Source organism: Eretmochelys imbricata, chromosome 3 (assembly GCF_965152235.1).
Source record: "Eretmochelys imbricata isolate rEreImb1 chromosome 3, rEreImb1.hap1, whole genome shotgun sequence".
Lineage (NCBI taxonomy): Eukaryota > Metazoa > Chordata > Testudines > Cheloniidae > Eretmochelys > Eretmochelys imbricata.
The window spans coordinates 194,364,042-194,385,392 of NC_135574.1; the positions used below are offsets into that span (position 1 = coordinate 194,364,042).

The 21,351-nt window shown below is 38.6% G+C and overlaps 1 protein-coding gene across 3 annotated transcripts in view; it reads right to left on the reverse strand.

The window, feature by feature from the left end:
* The window catches only part of MEIS1 (Meis homeobox 1), a 126,298-nt gene that overhangs the window by 5,522 nt on the left and 99,425 nt on the right, over positions 1–21,351 (reverse strand). For all 3 annotated transcript variants that reach the window (XM_077814018.1, XM_077814019.1, XM_077814020.1), the window contains 2 exons: positions 20,441–20,517; positions 233–291 (listed from right to left, as the gene is read on the reverse strand). In XM_077814018.1, the coding sequence (XP_077670144.1) occupies positions 233–291; positions 20,441–20,517 (136 nt within the window). The remainder of the gene's footprint in view (positions 1–232; positions 292–20,440; positions 20,518–21,351) is intronic.

Below are 21,351 nucleotides of genomic sequence, written 5' to 3' on the forward strand. Positions count from 1 at the left end.
AACTGAGCATATAATTTAAGTTACTCTTTTTTATTTTAAAACAATTTTCCAAATATTTTAATCATGTTAAAATGATTAGTGGTGTAATGAAACAAGACGGGTTTTATTTTAATTGTCAATCACTCCCAGCATTTATTTCTAGTTTATTTACCAGGTAATGGACCTCCCGGTGAATGGCTTGAGGATGGTTTTCGCCTGCGTGACTTGAATACAGTTACTATTGGGGACTTGCCTGCTCGATTGGACTGGTCTATCATGGGCTGAACTATTCTTCTTCTAGCATTAATAAACCTGCAACAACAAAGTAAAGCAAATTGTTATTTAAAGGAAGAATTCTATTACACCAGGTTTTTACTAAAATGGAGGGTTGATTTGGTTCTCTCAATTGGTCTATGTGTAGATTCAAAGGCTGAAAAACCTGTAACCCCTGATGACCTTTGAGAATACAAGCTTGGGGTTTCTGAGCTGATTTATGTTTGCCTGCTTTTACCACAGTTGGACACTTCCATTTCATCTTTTCATGGGGGAATTAGCAGAGTTTTCAGGAAACAATACCAGCACCGCTCTTTTCAATTCAAAAGGGGGAAAAAATTGGTGAAGATAAAGAGATGTTCATAAAGGCATCTGTTACTTCCACCTAATTGGTGACATTTCTGTCTCATGTTCTCTGACTTCTTTTTACAATTTTTATCAAAACCTTCCCCACCTCTTGCAAACCTAATTCTATTTTAATGCCCACTATTAAGATAATGAACTGTGAGGGCAGTACACCATCAAATGAGAGAACGTCTGGAGTTTTATCACCACTAGCTCACATTGCTGGGGACTTCAGAGCAATGCATTCCTTGTAGAGATTTCTTGGTTGTGGTTTTTTTTTGCTCTTTATGCAAAGACTGAGGTCAAGGCGAGGTCATGGCTATACAGTAATTGAACTTATAATCCTGTTTTCCCCCCGCTAGGCCTGACCGTTTACAGCAAACATCTTGTTAGATTGCAATTACTGTACTACTCAAAAATCCCCCACCGGAAATGAAAAGCAGCTCTTTTGAAATAAAAATAGTTAATATTTGTCATCTGAAACAGTATTCACCGCATTTTTAACTTTTAAACTCAATTAGTGTTGGAACCGTTATGATGAAAATGATATTCAAATCTGAACACAAGTAAAATAGAAAAGAACGCACATAATACAAAATAAAGCTCACCTGAGTCTATTCTGACTACAGCCTTAATGGCATTAAGATCATCCTCAACGAGCTAGAGTAGAACTTCTCTCTTTCTCTCATTTCACTAATCAGCAAACCCAATGAACATCACCTCCAAAAAAGTCAGCATCACCCAACTTCTCAGCAAAGACTGAAGAGTGCTCTAGAGAGATCTCCTTAAGAAGACGGCCTTGTTTTTTTACAAGCTGTACTTCAGTATTTACTTGTGGAAAAGGAGTGTTATAAGTAAAACCACATTATACTTGGCAAAATAAATCACCAAAGCAGATTTTGTGAAGCAATATGTTCAATTTGTCTTCACTGCGTGTTTGCCACACATTAGCAAGATCTTTATTGTAATAAAATTAAAAGGTACCACAGCATTCCAGCATGAATCTGGTGTGACTTCTGCTTGTTCTAAACTGACATGGAACAGTGATCAGAAAATATAGAACTTTATGTTGTTTGTACTTCAGTAATCTTTAAAGGAGACATCTACAGTACAGCACACTTAGTTTCCTCAGATTTCACTTTCCTGACTGACTTCCATTACACAAGTCCTCAGAAAGTTAATCAAGATGTGAATTATAATCAATCTTGTCTTGCCAAAAGGTACTCTGGAAGCACTCACACACATACACAGGGCCCTATTCTGTAAATCTTACACATACATTAGGTCATACTTTAATCAGTACCAGTTCTGTATCAATTTTTATACACACTTCTAATACAAAAAAATAAACTACAACAAACTGTGTTGCAAATCAGTTCATCGTTATCTTGTACAAACCATGAAAATTAGAATAAATGTGAGCAGAAGGTTAGACTAATTCTCCATTCTCATTACAAGCACAGGTGTAGCACAAACACCATGTAAAAAAGGCAATTAAAATATCTGCTTCTCCCCCTCCCCCCGCCCCATTAGCTGTCTTAGCTCCATGACCAATTAGAAAATTGTTTAATACCGAGAACCTGGCATTTGCAGAAAGCAATTTTCATAGCAACTCTCATAAGAAAAACAACAAAGAAATAAGGTATTTATTTTGGTAAGCCCAGAAGGCTTTTGCTTTTCCTATGTGCATCCCAACCTTGTACTGCATAGACTTCTAAATACCTGACAGAGTAGGAAGTCCTTGGAGATTAAGGGGGGGACCCTTTCTTGTAGCCATCTGAGATTGGGGAGCAGTTTTATGCTTGCTAGCTCTCCATAAAAACCCTCATTTAGGAAAATCTTTTCACTCAGACCAAGAAGTACACAGCTAAACAGCTTAAGTAAACTGAGAACATTTACTGGTACAAGTAACCAAACTTTTCAACATTCCCCCTTCTCCAAAGGACACACATTATTAGTAGATTAGGTAGCTGGAATCTTACTTCAACAAAGTATTCAGTCTGGTATTTACCAATACTTATAAATAAGACCTGTCTAAAATAAAACACATTCTCACCTGTTTGTCCCACACTATCACTCAGGATGTCTACTTTCAGTACATTTTACACACAGGCACTTCCTTAAATATGTATTTTGTATAAGTAGACAGATTCTGCAAAACAGCCATGTGTTTGGATGCCTTAGGGGTGAATTCAGATGCAAGAACATTTTCCTTCTGGGCAAAGTAATAAAATGACATTCTTGCTCCTCCCACTAGAAGTCAAACTGAGGTCAGCTCCCCATCCTTGTATCTGTTTAAATAAACTGGTCCAGCTGTTTGTTTCCAAAATGCCCTTTAACCTTCTGTCCCATCCTCCCTGTCTTTGTAACAGAATGCTTTACTTTGCATTATAGTAGATTCCAAACTACTATGCATTAAAAAAAAGTATCTACTTTAAAGTTTCTTTATTTTTCCTGTGAACCCAAAAGAACACATTAGATTAAAGTAGGAATAATTCTTCTGCTTTCAGAGAGCAGAATGTGATTCAATTATATCTACAAATCACATCTTAGGGCTGTTCACAAAAAAAGAAAAATATTTAATTATGTACGGAAAAGGAATATGTATTTAGGAATAAAACCTCTCTGCCACAGTTTTTAGTAAAGAAGGGCCAATAGCAAGATCACTACCTGAATTTGCAAAATTCTTGTTCAATACAATGATAGAAGCCCTGTTGGCAACAAAATGGCGGCACAAAACGTTAACAACAACAACAAAAACCCCTCCAATTGTTCCTAGCACTCACATCACTCTCATTTCCTCCCTTGTTAACATTCAATTACTTTAAAGAATGTTTCTGTTTTAAAAATGCAGAAGGAACCAGGACTAATGCTTTTAAAAAAAAAGTATTTATTTGTAAAACAAATGCTTATTCAAAACTAATTTTCTCCAAATACAAATCTTCTACCAACTCCTATAACGAATTATGGCTCCATTCTGGCAAGCACTTAACCTCACACTTAAAACATAGACAGAATTTTACTCATGTTCGTAAAGTTACGCACATGCTTAAGTGTTTGCCTAAGGAGTGTTTATTTCCACACTACACCATGTGTCAATAAAGTTACTCTGATGCAGACTCTTTCCTCCTGAATAGCAGAGTCAATAGCTGCTTATAACTAATGTGATTTGTCCAAGTGCAAGTCAGACCTGCCACCAAACTGAAAAAAGTTAACGCATTGTGTGGAATGCTGCAAAACAATGCATATGCAAATGGCTATTTTTGTGAGTGGAAGAGAGTTAAACAGTTGGGCAAAGGTACAAGCTCAGAGAGGCTGAATTATTTTTTAAGTTAATCTCGTTTTCTTCTTCCTTTAGATACAACAGCTCCTATTCTCTCTTTTCAGAGTAGCAGCCGTGTTAGTCTGTATTCGCAAAAAGAAAAGGAGGACTTGTGGCACCTTAGATGCTCAAATAAATTTGTTAGTCTCTAAGGTGCCACAAGTACTCCTATTCTCTCTTTGCTAATCAAGCAAGAATGAACAAAAATCTATTTGTGTAGCTTCTCCCCACTCAAAAGAAAACCAAGAGGCAACACTCTTTTTTAAATATGCATTTTACTGAACTGTTTTCTTTTAGACTTTTATTCTCCAGTGGTAACTGTAGCTCTCCCCTATTTAAAGGTCTCACTATTGTGACAATGAGCATCTCTGGTCACATGGATAAGACTCAGACCAAAGCCCAGTGATGCAGCAATCCGCCTTTGAACTTTGACCTTCAGCTCGCCTGCCTTCACTGCAATAAACAAGTTTTGTTTCCTCTCGTTGAGCGGCAGCATCACCAGTGATGACCAAACAAAAACAAAAACAAAAAAACACCACATTCCCCAAAACTTTACCAGCCAATAATTTTAGGGTGAAACTGGCTAAAATGCACCAGCCAGAAAGCGAGTATTTTCGCTAAGTCACAAAACCCTTCAAAAGGCAGATTTTGCTAGTTTCATGTTACAGCTTGCCTGATGTTTTTCACATAAATCTGCTCTTTTTCCTCTCGCTGCACCTCCCTTTGTTGCTTGTGTAGTCATCTGCAGCGCTAGCTGAAAAAGTGTGTATTTCACACTTCTGTCCATTAAATAAAATGATGCCCTCCCTTGCTATCACAGTTTCTAAAGTCACCTTTGCTTGTGACTTTACTTCATGGTCAGAGACTTCCAGTTTTTAGTGTTATATTAGATTTACTCATGCGAGCCCCCTAAAGATAGATGTTTAGACTTGATGGCGCATATAAATTTAATCCCACCTGCCCTCCCAAAATACAAACATTTTTACAATATTGCCAGTCTCTGAGCCCTTATGTTGTTCCCTGTCAATTTCACACTGGAGAGTAGTGTTGGAATGCTGGCCAGGGGGTTGCATATCAGAAGTGGTGCTATTAAGTGCCAGAAAACACACTGCTTCAATCATTTTGAAGCATGTTCTAGCAAACAGGTTTAAGGACTATAAGAAAACCCACAAAACCTATAAAATGGCAAACACCATTGTTAAACCAATGCCTTTTGTATATCTCACCTTTAAAATGTACCTATCTACTTTGAAAAGAAAGATGACTTTCAAATAAAGTATAAACAGGCCAGCTAGGCTCCATCCACATAAATATTGGTAACAAAGTACCTAAGGCTACCAACGGTATCATTTTTACAATAGATTATTTCTAAAAGCATTACCCTGCCTTCAGTTTCAGTCACCAAAACTGCCAAAATATTCACTTTCAGGACTTGTAATATTCTATATCACTTACTGGAATCACTCATTTATCTAGTGTTTCCATAATTTTTTCAATTTAACACCTAATTTCTAGAATATTTAAATGTAAACTTGTAATAATCCAAGAGTCAATGAAATGTTTAGCACATTTCATTGAGGCTTTATTCCCAATTTGCAGTTTTACTTGTTTACGTACTTTCTTGGGCCTTTTTAGGTAGTAAATTAAAGAGAGAAAAAAACTTTTGCAGACATCATTTCACAAAATTTTCACATTTCGAAGTCTAAAATGTGCTTTAAAAACAGCCTTAAAAACCACATTCAAGAATAAATAGATCCCTCTTGAATTATCAATACAGAGAGTAACTGGAGGTTTCTCAACTGTAATCATACTTCCCATCTCTAAAATGAGAAATAAATATGAAAAAAGCTCTTACTACAGTTATTAAAGAGGTTTTATCTTGAAGCTAGTTAGCGAGGTTAATGACCCATAACCACCATTCATTAACTTTCCATGCTTTCTACACTCCTTTTATTTGTGAAAAACGGGTTTCAAAACACTCAAGAAAGTTGAAGCAGACCTCATGAAGCCATGTCTGGCAACTTTTCTTGGTTTCTCTCTCCTCCTCCTCTGAAATGAAGACAGTCAGAACTGCAATATATCATTTACAACACTAAATAGGGGTAGGGAGGGAAGAGAGTACATGCTCTGCTAACCGCCTACTTCAGAAACGTAATATTGGAATTTACTCAAATCACAGCAAGTCCATCAATCAGATGTATCAAAGTTCTCCCTGAAGCTTAGTTTTCCTCCTTTGGCAGCACTGGAATATTTGTCAAATGACTATACAGAGGGTTGGGTATTGTGTAAGGTAATATTTAAGAGTGAACTACAAATAAAATACTATGCAAAACTAGTGATGAAAAACCACTAATTAGCTGACAAATTTGATGTAAAGCACTAATGAAAGCCATGTGCTGTTCTGCAATTTTGTTTTAAAAATAGTTTCTGACATCAAGCATTACTATGTGACCCTACAAATGTATTCATATTGTGCATTCAGAAAAGTTTCTTTGAAGCAGGAAAATGCTATTTATTCTCTTGCAACCACAACCTGCTAATGTACGAAGCATATCAAGCACAAAGATAGAAAGGATGAAGATGTAATCAGATAATACACACCCAGTGTGTATACCTGGTGTGCCCTACATTTACTAGCCAGGCACATAAGAACTGTGTCTTTTGTCAGAATCCTGCTTGATCTTCTCTGAATGCTATATTTACTCTTCTCCCCTCCCACCCCATGCACCTTCTTGTTATTCATTGTGGGACACACCCACGCTATGCCCAGCCCAAATAAAAGAAATGGTCTCTGGAGAGCTATGAAGGGGGTCAGGAGTGTATCCTGCCACTGAGCTGGATGGAGGCACTGCTCAGTTGCTATTACCACATCATGGTAGGAGTAGCCACTCTTGGTGCATGCCCTCCAGAAGGGATGACAATTGACGGCTCTGCATACTGACAAATTCACCTGCTCCTGGCCCTGCTCCTCCCTTGATCCAAACCCTCAGCTGCATCCAGGAAGTCCCCAAAGAACACAAGGATAGCGGACACCTGAGTGATCTCCCATAATTCTACTCCTTTCCAACTTCCTGTGCCATCGAACTATTCTAAATCTTCTGTGTCCAGGTCTCTATGCGGTTGGGGAGGGGCAGGCAGAAATCTGACGCCCTGACACCACAATTCTTGCAAAGACGATATAAAATCACCTAAGTGGCCAATTGATGCAAGAGTAAATCCTCCAGTAGAGAAGAGCAAGCAGAGCTAATCCTCTGCTTTTTCCCAATCCTAGACCCCACTGTAGAAGCTTTAAGGATCCTTTAAGGATCACTACAAGCAGCTATAAATTAGAACAGCATTAAAGTTGTTCTTACTTACACCAAGAGATGAACTGATTCTTTACAGCCATGAAATAATACTATGGGCCAAGTTCTGGTCCATCACAGAAATGTCTTGAACTGAGCATCCATTTCTAATCACCAGTGCACTTCCTACTCCCTGCTTCCAGCACAAATAATCTCCCTGCGTGGATGTATTGAGCTGTCTTTCATAGATTATAAAGCCAGAAGGGACCACTGTGAACATCTAGTCTGACCTGTTCATCTAGTCTGAGTTCCTGTTTCACAGGCTTTGCTGGATTATAGAAGCACATGCTGAAAGGCACAGACCACACTCCTGGCCTCTAACCCCTGGAATGTCCTTCAACATGCCTGCAGTAGAGTGTGTGTGGAGTGGGGCTCTCTCTGCTGGTTTTGAGGACAGCCAGAATTGGTGCGCAACTCTTCCATTCTGAATTTACCCTTCATCTGCGGCTTTTTTCACATGTGCCTACAGACAGAAAAACCAATAATGGTCATTAGAGCTGGATAAATTCTAGAAATAGGCCTGAATATAAACCCTGAATCCTAAAACTCTGAACGCAATCTAAACTTTGTAACTCAGGCCCAAGTCTGTTGCATACCAAAATCTACAGTACGATCAGGCGGTTGGTCTTCATAAGGCAGCTTCAATCTAGCGACTTCAACTTTCTACTCTACTGCATGGATTGTGCGGTGAAAGGATAATGTCCTGAATTGGCTTTCAAATCTTATTGCAAACCATTGGCTATTTCTTTAAAAAGACTATTCCCTCTCAGGAGTATCTTCGTCTGATCTGGTATTTCCATATCATCTGTTTTTTGAGTTGAACGTAGTAGCAGTGTCTGATTTTGACCCCTGCTGGCCCCGTGTCCAGACAAGAGGCACATGCACGGGCCGCAGTAGTGCAAGTTTCCCCACTAACACTCTAAAACTAGAGCTAGACAAAATACTTGCAACTCATCCATTCAAGCTTAGCTGGGGCTCTGAGATTCATTGCATTTGTGGACATCATAGCCTTAGCCCCCAAAAGATTGTCAACAGTAAGTGGGGGGTTTCTAGGGTTCCATCTGGCTTAGCACATATATCATCAGCACTGCTTTAGTATGTAAAAGTCCCTCAGACAAACAATCAAAAAAGCATATAGAACTTCTCTTTCTACCTAGTCTAGAGTCTTGCCTTGATCCTGGATCTTCCCGTCCAAAAGGCTGGTGGCCCTCTTCTGAGGTCTGGTGGCTTTTCCAGTTGGGAGCCTTGTACAGGCCACTGTCCCCCACCCACTACTTATAATGGATCTTATGGGAGAGTGGGAAGATGTGCCCAGTCCTGTGGCCCACAGTAAAGAAGTTAGAGCAAGCAGACTGCTCACACTACTAGCTGCTGGCTCAAATGAGTAGGGGCTGAGAAATGCTCTTGTGTGTGGAGGCTATAGATCTCTGTATTATGTCCTGTCCTCCAGCAGACCGTTTAGGAATTAAAGCATCCCACACCAGATGCTCCCACCCTAACAGGTCACTGGAGTGAGCTGAGAGCGGCCAACCAGACCCCTGAAGAGCCTCTTAGGGGCATACAGCCACAGAGCCTCTGAAAACAAGAAGAGAATACAAATTGAAACACTACAGTTCGATTTGTGACTCTCACATGGAATGAACCAGGTTGAATCACCCAGCAACCCATGTCCTGGCTCTTTAGGTAGGAGAGGGTAGCTCCGTTTCCATGATGATTTGGTCCTTGCTGTCGCTGCTAAGACTACAAACAAAAGTGGCAGTTGTGGTGGTGTTTTTGTGACGCAGACATCTGTTTAATAGAAACTGATCTGAAACCACCAATTCTTTCGCATAGACCATGAAAGATCATCAGCTAGTAACAACTCTCAGAAACTACTGATCTATTTAAACATCACAGAACGTACTGTTTCAAAATTTTATCTGGTAATGTGATTCCCATTTTGCTTGGAGATTAATTTCCATGAATGGAATCTCCTATTATTGTTGATTAGGGAATCTTCCCACCATGACATTTTATTAGGGCAAGGAGAGGAGAACTGATGTTCCCAGAAAATGGTATGATCAAATGTACATAGGTAGGTCAGAGGAATGGCATAGAGGAAGGAGGCACATAAAGCTTATCACAGCTAGGTCCTCAGATAATCTATATCAGTGATGCTATGCTGATTTACACCATCTGAGGATCTATCCCTTTTAGGTTCAGGGTGGAATTATAACTGAATATTAAGAGGAAATGGATAGCACAGCATTTTAACCACTGAAACTGTTATATGACCTACATTTTGTTTAGGACTGCAGCGGTAGTATTTTTTTAAAATGTATCTGCTGTTTTCTTTTCTTTTTCTAAAAAACCCCAAAGGGATCTTTAAGTGTTTAATTCTAATACAGACAGTGATACAGAATTTCTGTAGGATTATTTAAGACCAGACTGGGCAAAAAAGTACACCCTCAAAAGCACTTCCTTCCCATATGCCTCTGGCTCAGTTTCATTTTTGAGAAGAGAAAATTGTTTTATTCAACAAGGAGGCAACATTTGCCCCATTTTTAATATTTCAGGTTGACTTTTTAACTACTCAGAAATGCAGTTTGTTCTATGTAGGCGCAGCCTGGAGCAAGTTTATGATGTAAGTGAGGGAGAAGGGTCTCTGAGGGCACAGTTCTTAGCTTGTTGGGGTTTCAATTCTCAAGGGTTAATCGCTGTACACAAATCTCAGCAACTGTTGACACAAAATAGGTGGAGATCAGGTCTGTGCAAGCACAAAATACCAGAAAGGCAAACTGTATGTAAATACACTTAAGACAGATTTGACAAGAATAGACCAAAACCTGACTTGCAAAGAAATGACAAACCATTACTTCCCTCCTCCTCCACTTCCCTTGCTGAGGTTACTTTTTCTAACAAAAAAAAAAAAACACTCTCTCATTTTAAAGAAAAACTGTAAGCACCTCAATGTATTTAAGATTGCTTGGCAGGGATTGCCATAATGTGTAAGATGTCCTATATGTTTTTAAAGAATAACTGTTTACACATAGCGTATACTTGGGTTTCAATTGTATTTTTTTAAACAGAAACTAAAAAAAGAATTCTGACCCAGACCCTAATACAACAGAATAAAGCTCTTGCAAAAGGGAGAAAATAAGGCAACTGGAAAATGTATGAACAGTGCCTTTTAATCTTATCTTCATGACACCTGACAGCACATTAGTTACAGAATATGAATGCATCCACTAAAAAGTTTGTCATGTACAAAACTATCATAGAAAAGATGGAATGCCTGGGGGAAAAACAATTTTTGCTACCTATTAACTTCTAAAATGCCAAGCGTCTTGACTGTCATTCTCTCGGCATGCTTGCCTTGTCTGTAGAGTGCAACATTCTGCTAAGGGAGCTGACTTCCCTCGATTTAAACAGTGTGTGTGTTGATATGCATTTGGTAATTGCTGGCTGTTATTTAATGTATTTGATGTGTACTCAACAGAGGTTGATTTGCTTGCAAACTAGTGGAAAATTACTAGAAGTTCACTTTCCTTTTTTGTTGGCCCCATGTATCCAAGGAAGGTCTCTCCATAACTAGCAAACAGTGAAATTCAGATTGGTACAGAGGGCAAGCCCAAGGGCTAGGCACCACTGGAGTCCCACTTAAGGCCTATTTTGAGGGTTTAAATAAGCTTTGTGCTAGTTCTCTGCACAAAGGTGAATTTTACCCAGAAGGCCTATGACAAAAGCAGTGATTAAAAGGTTTTAGAACAGATCAGGGTAAAGATCATCAGACCAAGTTTTGATTACTTTGTGCATGCCAACTGAAATTCACCTCTGAGCAAACTGGCTGGCACAAAGCATCAGAATCGACTAGCTCAGCATGGCTTGTAGACCTTTTGTTGGTCCTTTGTGCAGGGATGAATTTTACCTGACCCACACACCAACAAGTAGTTCATGATCCACCTTATTCTTCTGTCACAATGGGATGTGTGGTCTCCCCAGTTCTGTCTCATATAAGGCTGCATAGAGTTCCTGTTCCATAGGAACTTTGCCACAAGAGGGTTGGTAACAAGTAGGGGGTCTGCATATTTATGGATGTGCACACAGAAAGTCACCTGACCAAGTCATGACCCATATGCAGAACCCTCCTTGGAAAAATAATTTATTCCTACTCAGAGAGGGAATAGCTGTTGGAAGGGGTTTCCAGTATTTCCACAGCTAGAACACTGGAGGAATTTTGGTGCTGGTGATTGTAACAGAGAATATTTAACTTGTCTTTAATGGCCAGCTTGAATGTGGACTCTGGGTATTACCCGCCTTTTCTCTCTTACACATGCTACTCTGTGTACTCTGTGTACTCTGTGTGTGTGTGTGTCTGTTCCTTTTCTGCAATGGTAGAAACTGCAATGTCACTAAACAACCAGCCAATGATGCACCATCAGCTCTACCAAGCTTTTAGTGCTGACCCTTCCTGTTATCAGACAGGATATTCATGATCAGAAAGATTAGACTCAGGCTGATGCACTGGACAGTACAATCTTCTAATGTATCAGTTATTATACAGGCTGAGGTAACGTATATTTGTCCACACTGCCTTGTGAGTTTTAATCTTGATTCGAAGGGTTTATAGTCTTGAAATGTGTGAGGTAATTCACTCTCCCTAGGAACTCCACTCCATTTCAGTCTGGATCCAGGGCCAGCCTTGGGGACACTTGAAACAAATGGCCTCATGGGTTACTCATAGATGGCAAGAACTTTGTCTCTGGGCCTTATAATCTAGTCTAGTTTGGGGGCAGCAAGAACTCCAAGGCTGCTTTGAACAAACAATGGAGGACAAATCAACACCACAGCCATGTGGTATAGATGGTAACCTACTATAAGATAGTCTTACAGCATGATGGGTTCCTCCCACTTAAAAATGTAGTCCCAGAAGAAAAATGAGAGTGGCTTTCTGTATATATACTATAAGTACCTACCATCTTGGTAAATAATTTACTCATCTTTTGTTATTTAAGTATTTTAACCATATAAATCATACTTAAGTCTGTGCTGTAAAACATAAAACTAAGTACATTTAAAAACACCTAAACTGTAGTTTTAAAAAATATGAAATGTACTGTTTTTTTTCCTTAAAATCAGACAAAAGCAGCATCAAGGGCACACTCCTAAGATCCTCTGACATGACAATACCTGATGGATTTGAAATTCACAACTCTTCTCCCTGCAAGCTATTTGCTCAGCTTTCCTAATAATACCTTGGTTGTCTGGCAACTCTCCAGGTCTGTCTAAGGCAATATGCACGCTACACATTTTTGACTGATTTCAATATTTTCTTATGAGTAACTATACAATGTTTTACGTAGTGAGTATTCCTGATTACTGTAATTTAAGAACCAAGAAATAGACTACAGATGTAATACTATTATTACAATTGGCATTCAAGGTGAAATGCATAACAATTAGCTAAGACTTAGTGAAAACATAAAAGTAAAAATCTGTTTTAAAAGCCCTGCACATGGTACATTTAGAACAGCTAATTTACCACACATATTCTGAATTGTTTGAATAATCAAACCATTTGCTCAGCAAGATTCCTTTTTATGGTTGGTGGGCTTGATGGGGTTGGTCCACTTCCTCTTCACAGAAGCCTACTTTCTCATCTTAATTTTGCTTAGGAGTAACAAACACAACATAATGTTTAACTACTTTTCATATTGTATATTTCCTTTTACATCTGTTTTTCTTGCTTTAACATCATTCCTGTGTTTTAGTATCATTGACAAACAATGTTGAAACATCTGTAAATGTATTATTAAATTATATTAAGAAATAAAAGGGAGAACAGAAATCTGATGATCCTGATTGATGGCTGAAGTTAAGTTAATTTGTGAATGTTTTAACATTTACAGCTAAATAAGTACCTATATTTACTTCATCTCTTACTACTCAAAAAAGTATTTATTACACAGATTCAAATTGCAGCTTGACCTTTACTAGTTTTATCTGTTTACCGTAATAAAAAGAGTAAAAGATCAATCTTTAAAAAGTGCATATTTTACTACTGATGACTGAAAACTCAGCGTGACATGGTTTGTAAAGGCAATAAACGAAGGGTGTTTTGCCCATTTATTCTATTTCGCAGTTTTGTAGGCCCTGCATGTGAAAATGCACTCCTGTGTAGACGACCAGCGCCAGATGTATGCATCACTTAAAGCAAGCCCACTTATCCCTAAAAATAGTGTTTAAGTGGGTCTCAAGTGGTGCATTGGTCATATAGTCACCCTCTGCACGGGGATGAATTTCACCCTCAGTGAAGTAATTTAGCTAAGATGGTATGCATTCCAAGTACCCAATTCAACTCACAGGAAATATTGGAAATGAAAGTCTTTCCCATTTACATCAACAAAAGCTGGATTGGGGCCTAACTCTGAACTGTGGGGTAACCTCTGTACAATACTACCTCATATGTGTTTCTATTTATTTATTTTCAAATGGGCCAAAATCCAGGCACACAAAGCTGAACTCTACACTAACTGCAGGTAAGCAGAAGAAATCTCTGGCTATTGGGGCCCAAATTTGACAGACCTCAAAAAAGACCCGAAGAAGAGCTCTGTGTAGCTTGAAAGCTTGTCTCTGTCACCTACAGAAGTTGGTCCAATAAAAGATATCACCTCACCCATCTTGTTTCTCGGGAAAAAAGGCATTCATCTGTTCCAGACAAAACCACTGGGGCCTGTCTGGTCTGTTGTTTCAGCCATCCCTTCTCCCAACCTGCTACGCAAAGACAGGAAGTGGAGAGAACTTCCACTAAGTTCCCTCCTACTGTCCAAAGTGGAAAGGGATGAAGATTATACCACCATCTCTCCTCCCACTGCAGAGAAGTGACCCCTTTACCTCTGGGCAATGGGAAGCCTCCTTCCTACTGCCTGATGGGGAAGGGCTGTACAATCCTGTCTCCTCCGTAGAGAGTGAAAAGGAGTCTGTGGCTCAATTACCACTCCACCCCAAAATGCCATTTCCATATAGATTGCATTCCATACAGTTGGGGAAACATTCGATGAAGTGATCTGCAGCTCACGAAAGCTTATGCTCAAATAAACTGGTTAGTCTCTAAGGTGCCACAAGTCCTCCTTTTCTTTATACCTTGTAGTGCCCACATTAAAAAAATTCTTATAGCTGCTTCCTTGAGAAGCTCTAGCTCCTCCATGCTTTGGAACTTGAAATTTGGCAGAGGGGAGATGTCTTGGTGTCAGGGATATGCCATTTGCTGTCCCAGTGGAAAAAAAAAAAAAAAAAGCCCAAATTTGGCCAAATTATAAACTTTTGAAAAATCTCCATTCACATATGCTCAGTAGAGGCTCATTTGAATTTGGCAGCTAAATTCTCCAAATATTCTGTCTATACTGGGCATGTTCCAGAGCAAGTCTGCAGGGATTGTGCAGTACTTCTGGGAACTGAGAACAGGCAGAGTGTCTCCCCCAAGCTCTTAGGGTAAGTCTACACTGCAGTTAGACACCCATGGCTGGCCCCTGCCAGCTGACTCAGGCTCACGGGGTTCGGGCTAAGGGGCTTTTTAATTGTGGTGTAGACATTCCAGCTCAGGCTGCAGTCTGAGCCCTGGGATCCTCCCACCTCACAGGGTCAGAGAGCCTGGGCTCCAGCCTGAGCCCAAATGTCTACACAGCAATTAAACAGCTCCTTAGCTCAAGCCCGAGTCAGCTGGCACGGGCCAACCACTGATTTTTAATTGGAGTATAGACATACACTCAGTGGTCCCCTGCTGATGGCCAAGTAGCATGGAAGAAAAAAGCATCCTGATTTAAATATAGAGAGAACATGAGCTGGACTTGGGACAGCAGGGAATAGATTGGGACAAGGATCCTTGCTAGATGAGGAACTAAGATGAGGACCAGGGACAGGCTAGAGGGGACAGACGGGGTCAATGAGGGAGGGGAACAGGGACAGCAGGGTCCCCAACCACTAAGCACATTCCCTTGCAGAACCAAGATTCCTGAGAGTCTCAACATTCCTTTGCTGTAAGAAAACAACTATCAGACCCACTTCTCTCTAGTGAGTGGTCTACCCAGAGGATGACAACATGCTAGTGCTATCATTTACTCCATTAGCTCAAGTGGGAGAGATCTGAACTGTGGACTAAAGTTCCCAACCCTGCTTATGACCCATGTGGGTGATGGTATTATTCCAGATGATCCAATTTTTTATTTTTTTCATTGCTTTATAAAAAACCTAAGAAATTACATACTAAAAATCTACATTTAAAAAAAATTGATATTGCAAAGTCAAGCACCCAAATGCCAGTTGTGACTGAAACCTTAATTTGGCCCTCTTGTGCAGATGCTTTATGATACAGTCTTTAATTATCTGATCACCTACTCTTTTTCCACAGGGATCCCTACCTCATTCAGTGCACAGACTAGACAGTACTATTGTCAGTTTTCTGAAAATTTAGGCCATAGCCATCTCAAATTGGGTACCCCAAATTAGTGGACATTTTTCACCTTAATCTCTCTGAGCCTCTGTCCTCCATCTGTAAAACGTGGATAATACCACCCCTCACCTCAAAGTGGTGTTGTGAAGATTAGTATCTTAGTGCTTCACAAACATTAATTAATTAGAGTGATGAGCACCACAGAAATGTCCATGAGGAAATTAATAATTCTCTCTTCAAAACAAGGTTTGAATAGCATGCAGCAAATGAAGCACTGAATGAGCATAAAATAAAAGTGAATAGCTGCTCATTCCATGTGTACTATCCATCCTGTGCACTGAATGAGGCATGTATTTTAGACTGTTTCATAATGGATACGCACATGGGGGCCAAATAAAGATTGCACAAGCAACCTTAAGTTTGGTGTTTCCTAACTTTTGAGTGTTTGACTTTGCAGCCTTAACATTCTTTTACAGTGTGTGTGTGTGTGTGTGTGTGTGTGTATAAACATCACACACACACTTGACAACCAATACAGTTCTGTAGCACTTGATGAGAATTGCTTTGCCGCCTAAAAGTGCCACTAGTAATTATTTAACATTAGCTCTTAACAGGAACAGATTCAGGTGGGATGCAGTAAACAAGGAAACAATATAGATTGTTTGACATACCCTATACTAGCTCTCTGTTGAAGTAATAAGTGATTGAAACATCCAGAAAGTGCATTACAGAGCAGAAGTTTTTTATCACAGGGGAAAAACACCTTATTAACCTCTACTCTGTCAGGTCCTCTTTATGTCCATATATGCAACACTGTCAGGAATGATTGAGTGCCCCTTCTAGTTCATGTTATCATGCTCTGAACCTAAACCACTAAGGGGCTAAATGACTAACAAGAGAATGACCTGAATGGGTGATTTAGACTAACAACATACTCAACTCTGCCACTGTAGTTCCTACACCAGGCTTTTTGCTATACAATGACATGTCACTCTTTCCACAACAGAAATATCCAACAGTTGCAAAACATAGTTCCAAATGCAAACACTGCTTGGTTTACAATCAAAATCTTTATTTATAAAAAATCACTTACCTGGCCAATTCCAATATAAAAAGTATTTCAGTTCAAAACTTCTGCATTTTTAAGATATCTGTCCTGCCACTGATAAGTTTTGTGGGACATCTCATACCTTCAATCCATGCATGCAACCTCCTCTAACTTCAAGTGGAGTTGTGTATGTCAATTGAAGGAACAACAATGTTTCTGAACACATGTGAAAAATCATCCTCTTTTCATTAAGAGTTTGCACAGAAAATTAAAGTACACAACTAGCATTTATTGTAAAGGCATCTAAAATATCACAGAGGATATAGAACAAATGCTTTCAAACTGCATAAATCATACCTTCTCTTCACTGACTGTTTTGTGGCAAAGTGATAATGTTATCCAGAAAATCCAGTGTTCCCACTCTGGACTAACTACCCTACTACTAGACATGAGTTTATGTTTTTCATGCACATTTCATGTATTCCCACATGCTGTGTTGCTGCCAATAATTTATGACTGATCTGCACCCGGGCTGCCCTTCAGCATTTTATTTAATCTTTGCAACAGTGATTTACAATGACTCCTTCATTAACACAAAAATCTACATGTGTGTTAACAAGTTTGGAAGACTCTAAGAAAGAAGGTAAATTTTTTTTGAAAGTTGTGGCTGAATGACTTACAAGCCAGCTGAAGAAAGGCAAAGTAAACCATAAATGATCTGTTTGCTGTTCCCTGCAGCAAACAATTTAGGCAAAATAATTTGTTCTCATGCATACCTTGTTATAAACAATATATTAATGAAAATGTTGGGAAACATTTTCATGTAATCACCAACATTCAAATTAGCTGTTCGGTGTTTATCCCACAGGTAGTCCTTTGCATGGCCTGCTCTCTCAGACTTTCAGTGACAACATCCATTTTTGAAACTGCCCTTTTTTGAAAGCCTGTGTACTGTATTTTGGCATTGCTGCCCCTTCAAAAGTCAATGGGAAATCAAACATGGACACACAATTAAAAAAATGCACTTCATCAGCTCTCCAGTTCTGAATATTTTGGGGGAAATTGTCTCCTGAATGAATACCACAATTTAATTGTAACTCCACTGGAGAATTCTCAAACTGGCACCAGCAGTATGACTGCCCTACAGCCAGGGGACTTCAGTTAGACAGTATTTTGACCTGCATTTATTTTTTTCTTGCATATAGAGCTTATACAGACATGTGTGACACAAAACCAAAAAAAGAATTTTTCAGTTAGCAGGCAAGCTGGGTACAAAGAGAGACCACAATGTCACTCAGGATAAAAAGCTACTAGCATTAGTTTAAAAGCATGCTGTGGTCATCATCTCCTAAAACTTTTCTTAGGCCTTCCTAAACTGACATACTTGTCCATAAAGAAAAGGAGGACTTGTGGCACCTTAGAGACTAACCAATTTATTTGAGCATAAGCTTTCATGAGCTACAGCTCGCTTCATCGGATGCATACTGTGGAAAGTTTCCACGAAAGCTTATGCTCAAATAAATTGGTTAGTCTCTAAGGTGCCACAAGTCCTCCTTTTCTTTTTGCGAATACAGACTAACATGGCTGTTACTCTGATACTTGTCCATAGGAAATCGTATACTTTAGTCAGACCTTCCATTCATACTTTTCCTTGTTGACTGAAAGGACTGACTTTTTATATTTCTCCTCATAGTTCATGGCCTTCATTCACAGGCTCAGCCTTCTAAGGTTCACCCAACATGAGATTTCTAACAAAGCAGATATATAGCCTTGGAAGAAGAGGTTCAATATCTCTATGGCATACATACGGTAGCTATGCTTACGGAATATTTTTGCTAGCATATGAAAGATGGAAAGCAAAGCAAATGCACCTGTAGGAGCAGGATTTGAAGTAAGGGATGGTATGTGTTGACGTACTAACTGTACATAGCTACACATATCCAGAGCCTCTCCAAAGCAACAATCTTTTACTCAGCCATTATCAGTAAGAAGGAGCCCTGGTTATCTACATAGCCCCTAAAATGGACAAAACCACCTATCATTCAATTTAAGGACAACAATACAAATTAAGATATTGATTGGACAAAGGGTGGTGTAATAAATCTACAACAAATAAAGATACTTTCCCCTCTAATGATTTGTAATACTGAAATCCAAATTTGCTTTATGATATTATTTTTAGGACAACATTATTTTTTTCTTTTTACAGCAAGTATCTGGAAGCACACTTCAGTATATAAGATATTCTGTATTTTCCTTTAATCAGTGTCTTACAAGGCTGCAAAAAAAAAAAAAAATTGATCTCCCAGGTCTGCTGTGAGGTCACAGAAATTGATAACCCTTACAAGCTACGCTTATGTGAGTCTGCCTGTGTCTCACAGATAGTGCACTTTGTAAATTAATCCTCCAAAGGCAAATATATTGTAAGTAGCTTGTTATCTCTAAAGTACTAAATTGAAGAATACATGGGATTATATTGACAGAAATTACATTTTCTGTAATGGGGTTTAATATATCTGAAATCTCTCCGATAGGCTCCTAGTCTCTCTCACCAAGGAGGGTTTGTTAATGTAGGTGCAATGGACATCAAGACAAAATTTATTCACTAAAATGGATTAGGCCATGTAATCAGAGCTTCAGTAATATTAATCTCGGACACTTATTGAATGAAGGGGGAAGGAGAACAACTTTTGTCTGCAAACTGGCACTTCTGACTCCCTTCCCTGCAGTAGGCTTGCAGCTTATGCTGGCAATTTCTGGGTATTACTTCAAAGAGGATAAGGTTTCCCATCATAAACACTAATTCAAAAATATTAGAACAATTAATCAGATATACTTAGTTTCACAGGGTTTTAGGTTTTGATACACTTCAAATGTGACATTTGTTCTGCTCTTTTGTATGAAACCTGGATTTCAATAACCGTATTGTTGCCGTAACACAGGGTAATAAATCATACCTTTTAAAAATAGTCTTGTTGCCACAATTTTGTACTTAAATGGGAATACTTTTGGCTGATGCAGAAACCCAGCCACAAATAATAAGCAACTTAACATCTGCTTCCAAAACAGCAAAGGTTTAATTTCTTAAAGCCGTCTCTGCTATAACAAATCAAGGGTCCCAACTATCCTTACTTTTAAATTAATAAATTAAACACACGATTTTTTTCCCTGTAATACTTCAGTGGGGAAAAGGCAGATTTTCCTTGAAGTTTGTTTCAAGATTTTCTTTTCTTTCTCTCTTTTTTAAAAAACTCAAATTACACTGAGAAGATCCCCAAATAACTTTGTTAGTCAAAAATAATAATTTGATATAAATGGTGATGGACTCAATCAATACAGACTGAAGAAAATGTGCAGAGTGATGTACATCTGACTTAAATGTTCTGGGTCTCAAGTGATTGATTTCTTAAAGGATGGGTATGCAGATACAATTATATCCAGGGAAAATACAGACATGCATATAAACTGAAATGTAACTATTTAAAGAGCTATGGGAAAGTAAATACTATATGTTTTCTGCAGTACTAAAACTGTAGTTCCCATACCTGAAACCATTCTGTAGGCTACATTACATTTGCATCAATAAACTTCCACGGAAAGCAGGCAACTGCAGGGTGTGTCAGCAGAATGCCAATCATTAGAGGCAGGTTGCTTGTGGTCAGAGTACTGGCTGTGGGTAAACACTAAGTAAAATTACTTACCAATTGTTCACCTGAAGTATAGTGAGCCCTGTGTCTTGTGCCAACTGTTTTTTCTGTTCTTCTGAAGGGTAAGGGTGCTAAAAGATACCAAAATAAATATATATATTTAAAATGATGGTTTTACTCACTTTTAATTAACAATAAAGTCTGACGTCTATTATTAAAAAGTGAAAATGCTGAGGTGTGTCACTTTTTGTAATTATTAATGGGCTACTACATCATTTAATTAATGGCAGTAAAAGACAGGCCAATTATAAAGATTAGTGAAGTGAAGAAATAGCTGCTCAGGATACTGGCAGTACCTTGATACTCTGTGCAGATATTTGTTGCAGTATCACAAAGTTTTGTGATTGTCTTATGTGAATTATTAAAGTCATGTTACTGAGGGCTTTTTCGGCATTTCACCAAATAATAAAGAAAACATGCACACAATATATATGTAAGCACCACTAGATTCTGATTTAATGAAGGCAAATCTTATCTGTGCCTGAAAATAATTTGCAAATAAGATCAGCATCTCAAACAGCAACAAATGCTGGGATTTTGAACATAGGCCAATATAAGGTCAATGATCAGCACATTTTTGTCTGACATTAACATAGCTGTGCTACACTAATCATGAGAGACAGAAAATAAATACTAGTTTAAATGAAGACAATGTTAAAATTAAATCATAAAAGATACATTTCTTGTGAGAACTTAAGTGAATTTTCTGAGAAAGCAGTCATGTGTGAATACAAATTACTTAATAAGTTAAAAGCAAAAACCACATCCAAGTCTGAATTTAGAAACAACTTTGCCAACGTCATTTTCCTTGATGTTAAAGTGTTAATTGTCCTTAAAGAAAATGAACCAACCCCACAAATACAGCAATTCTCAGGAAGAAATGTCGATTAGGGTAATCTATTCTG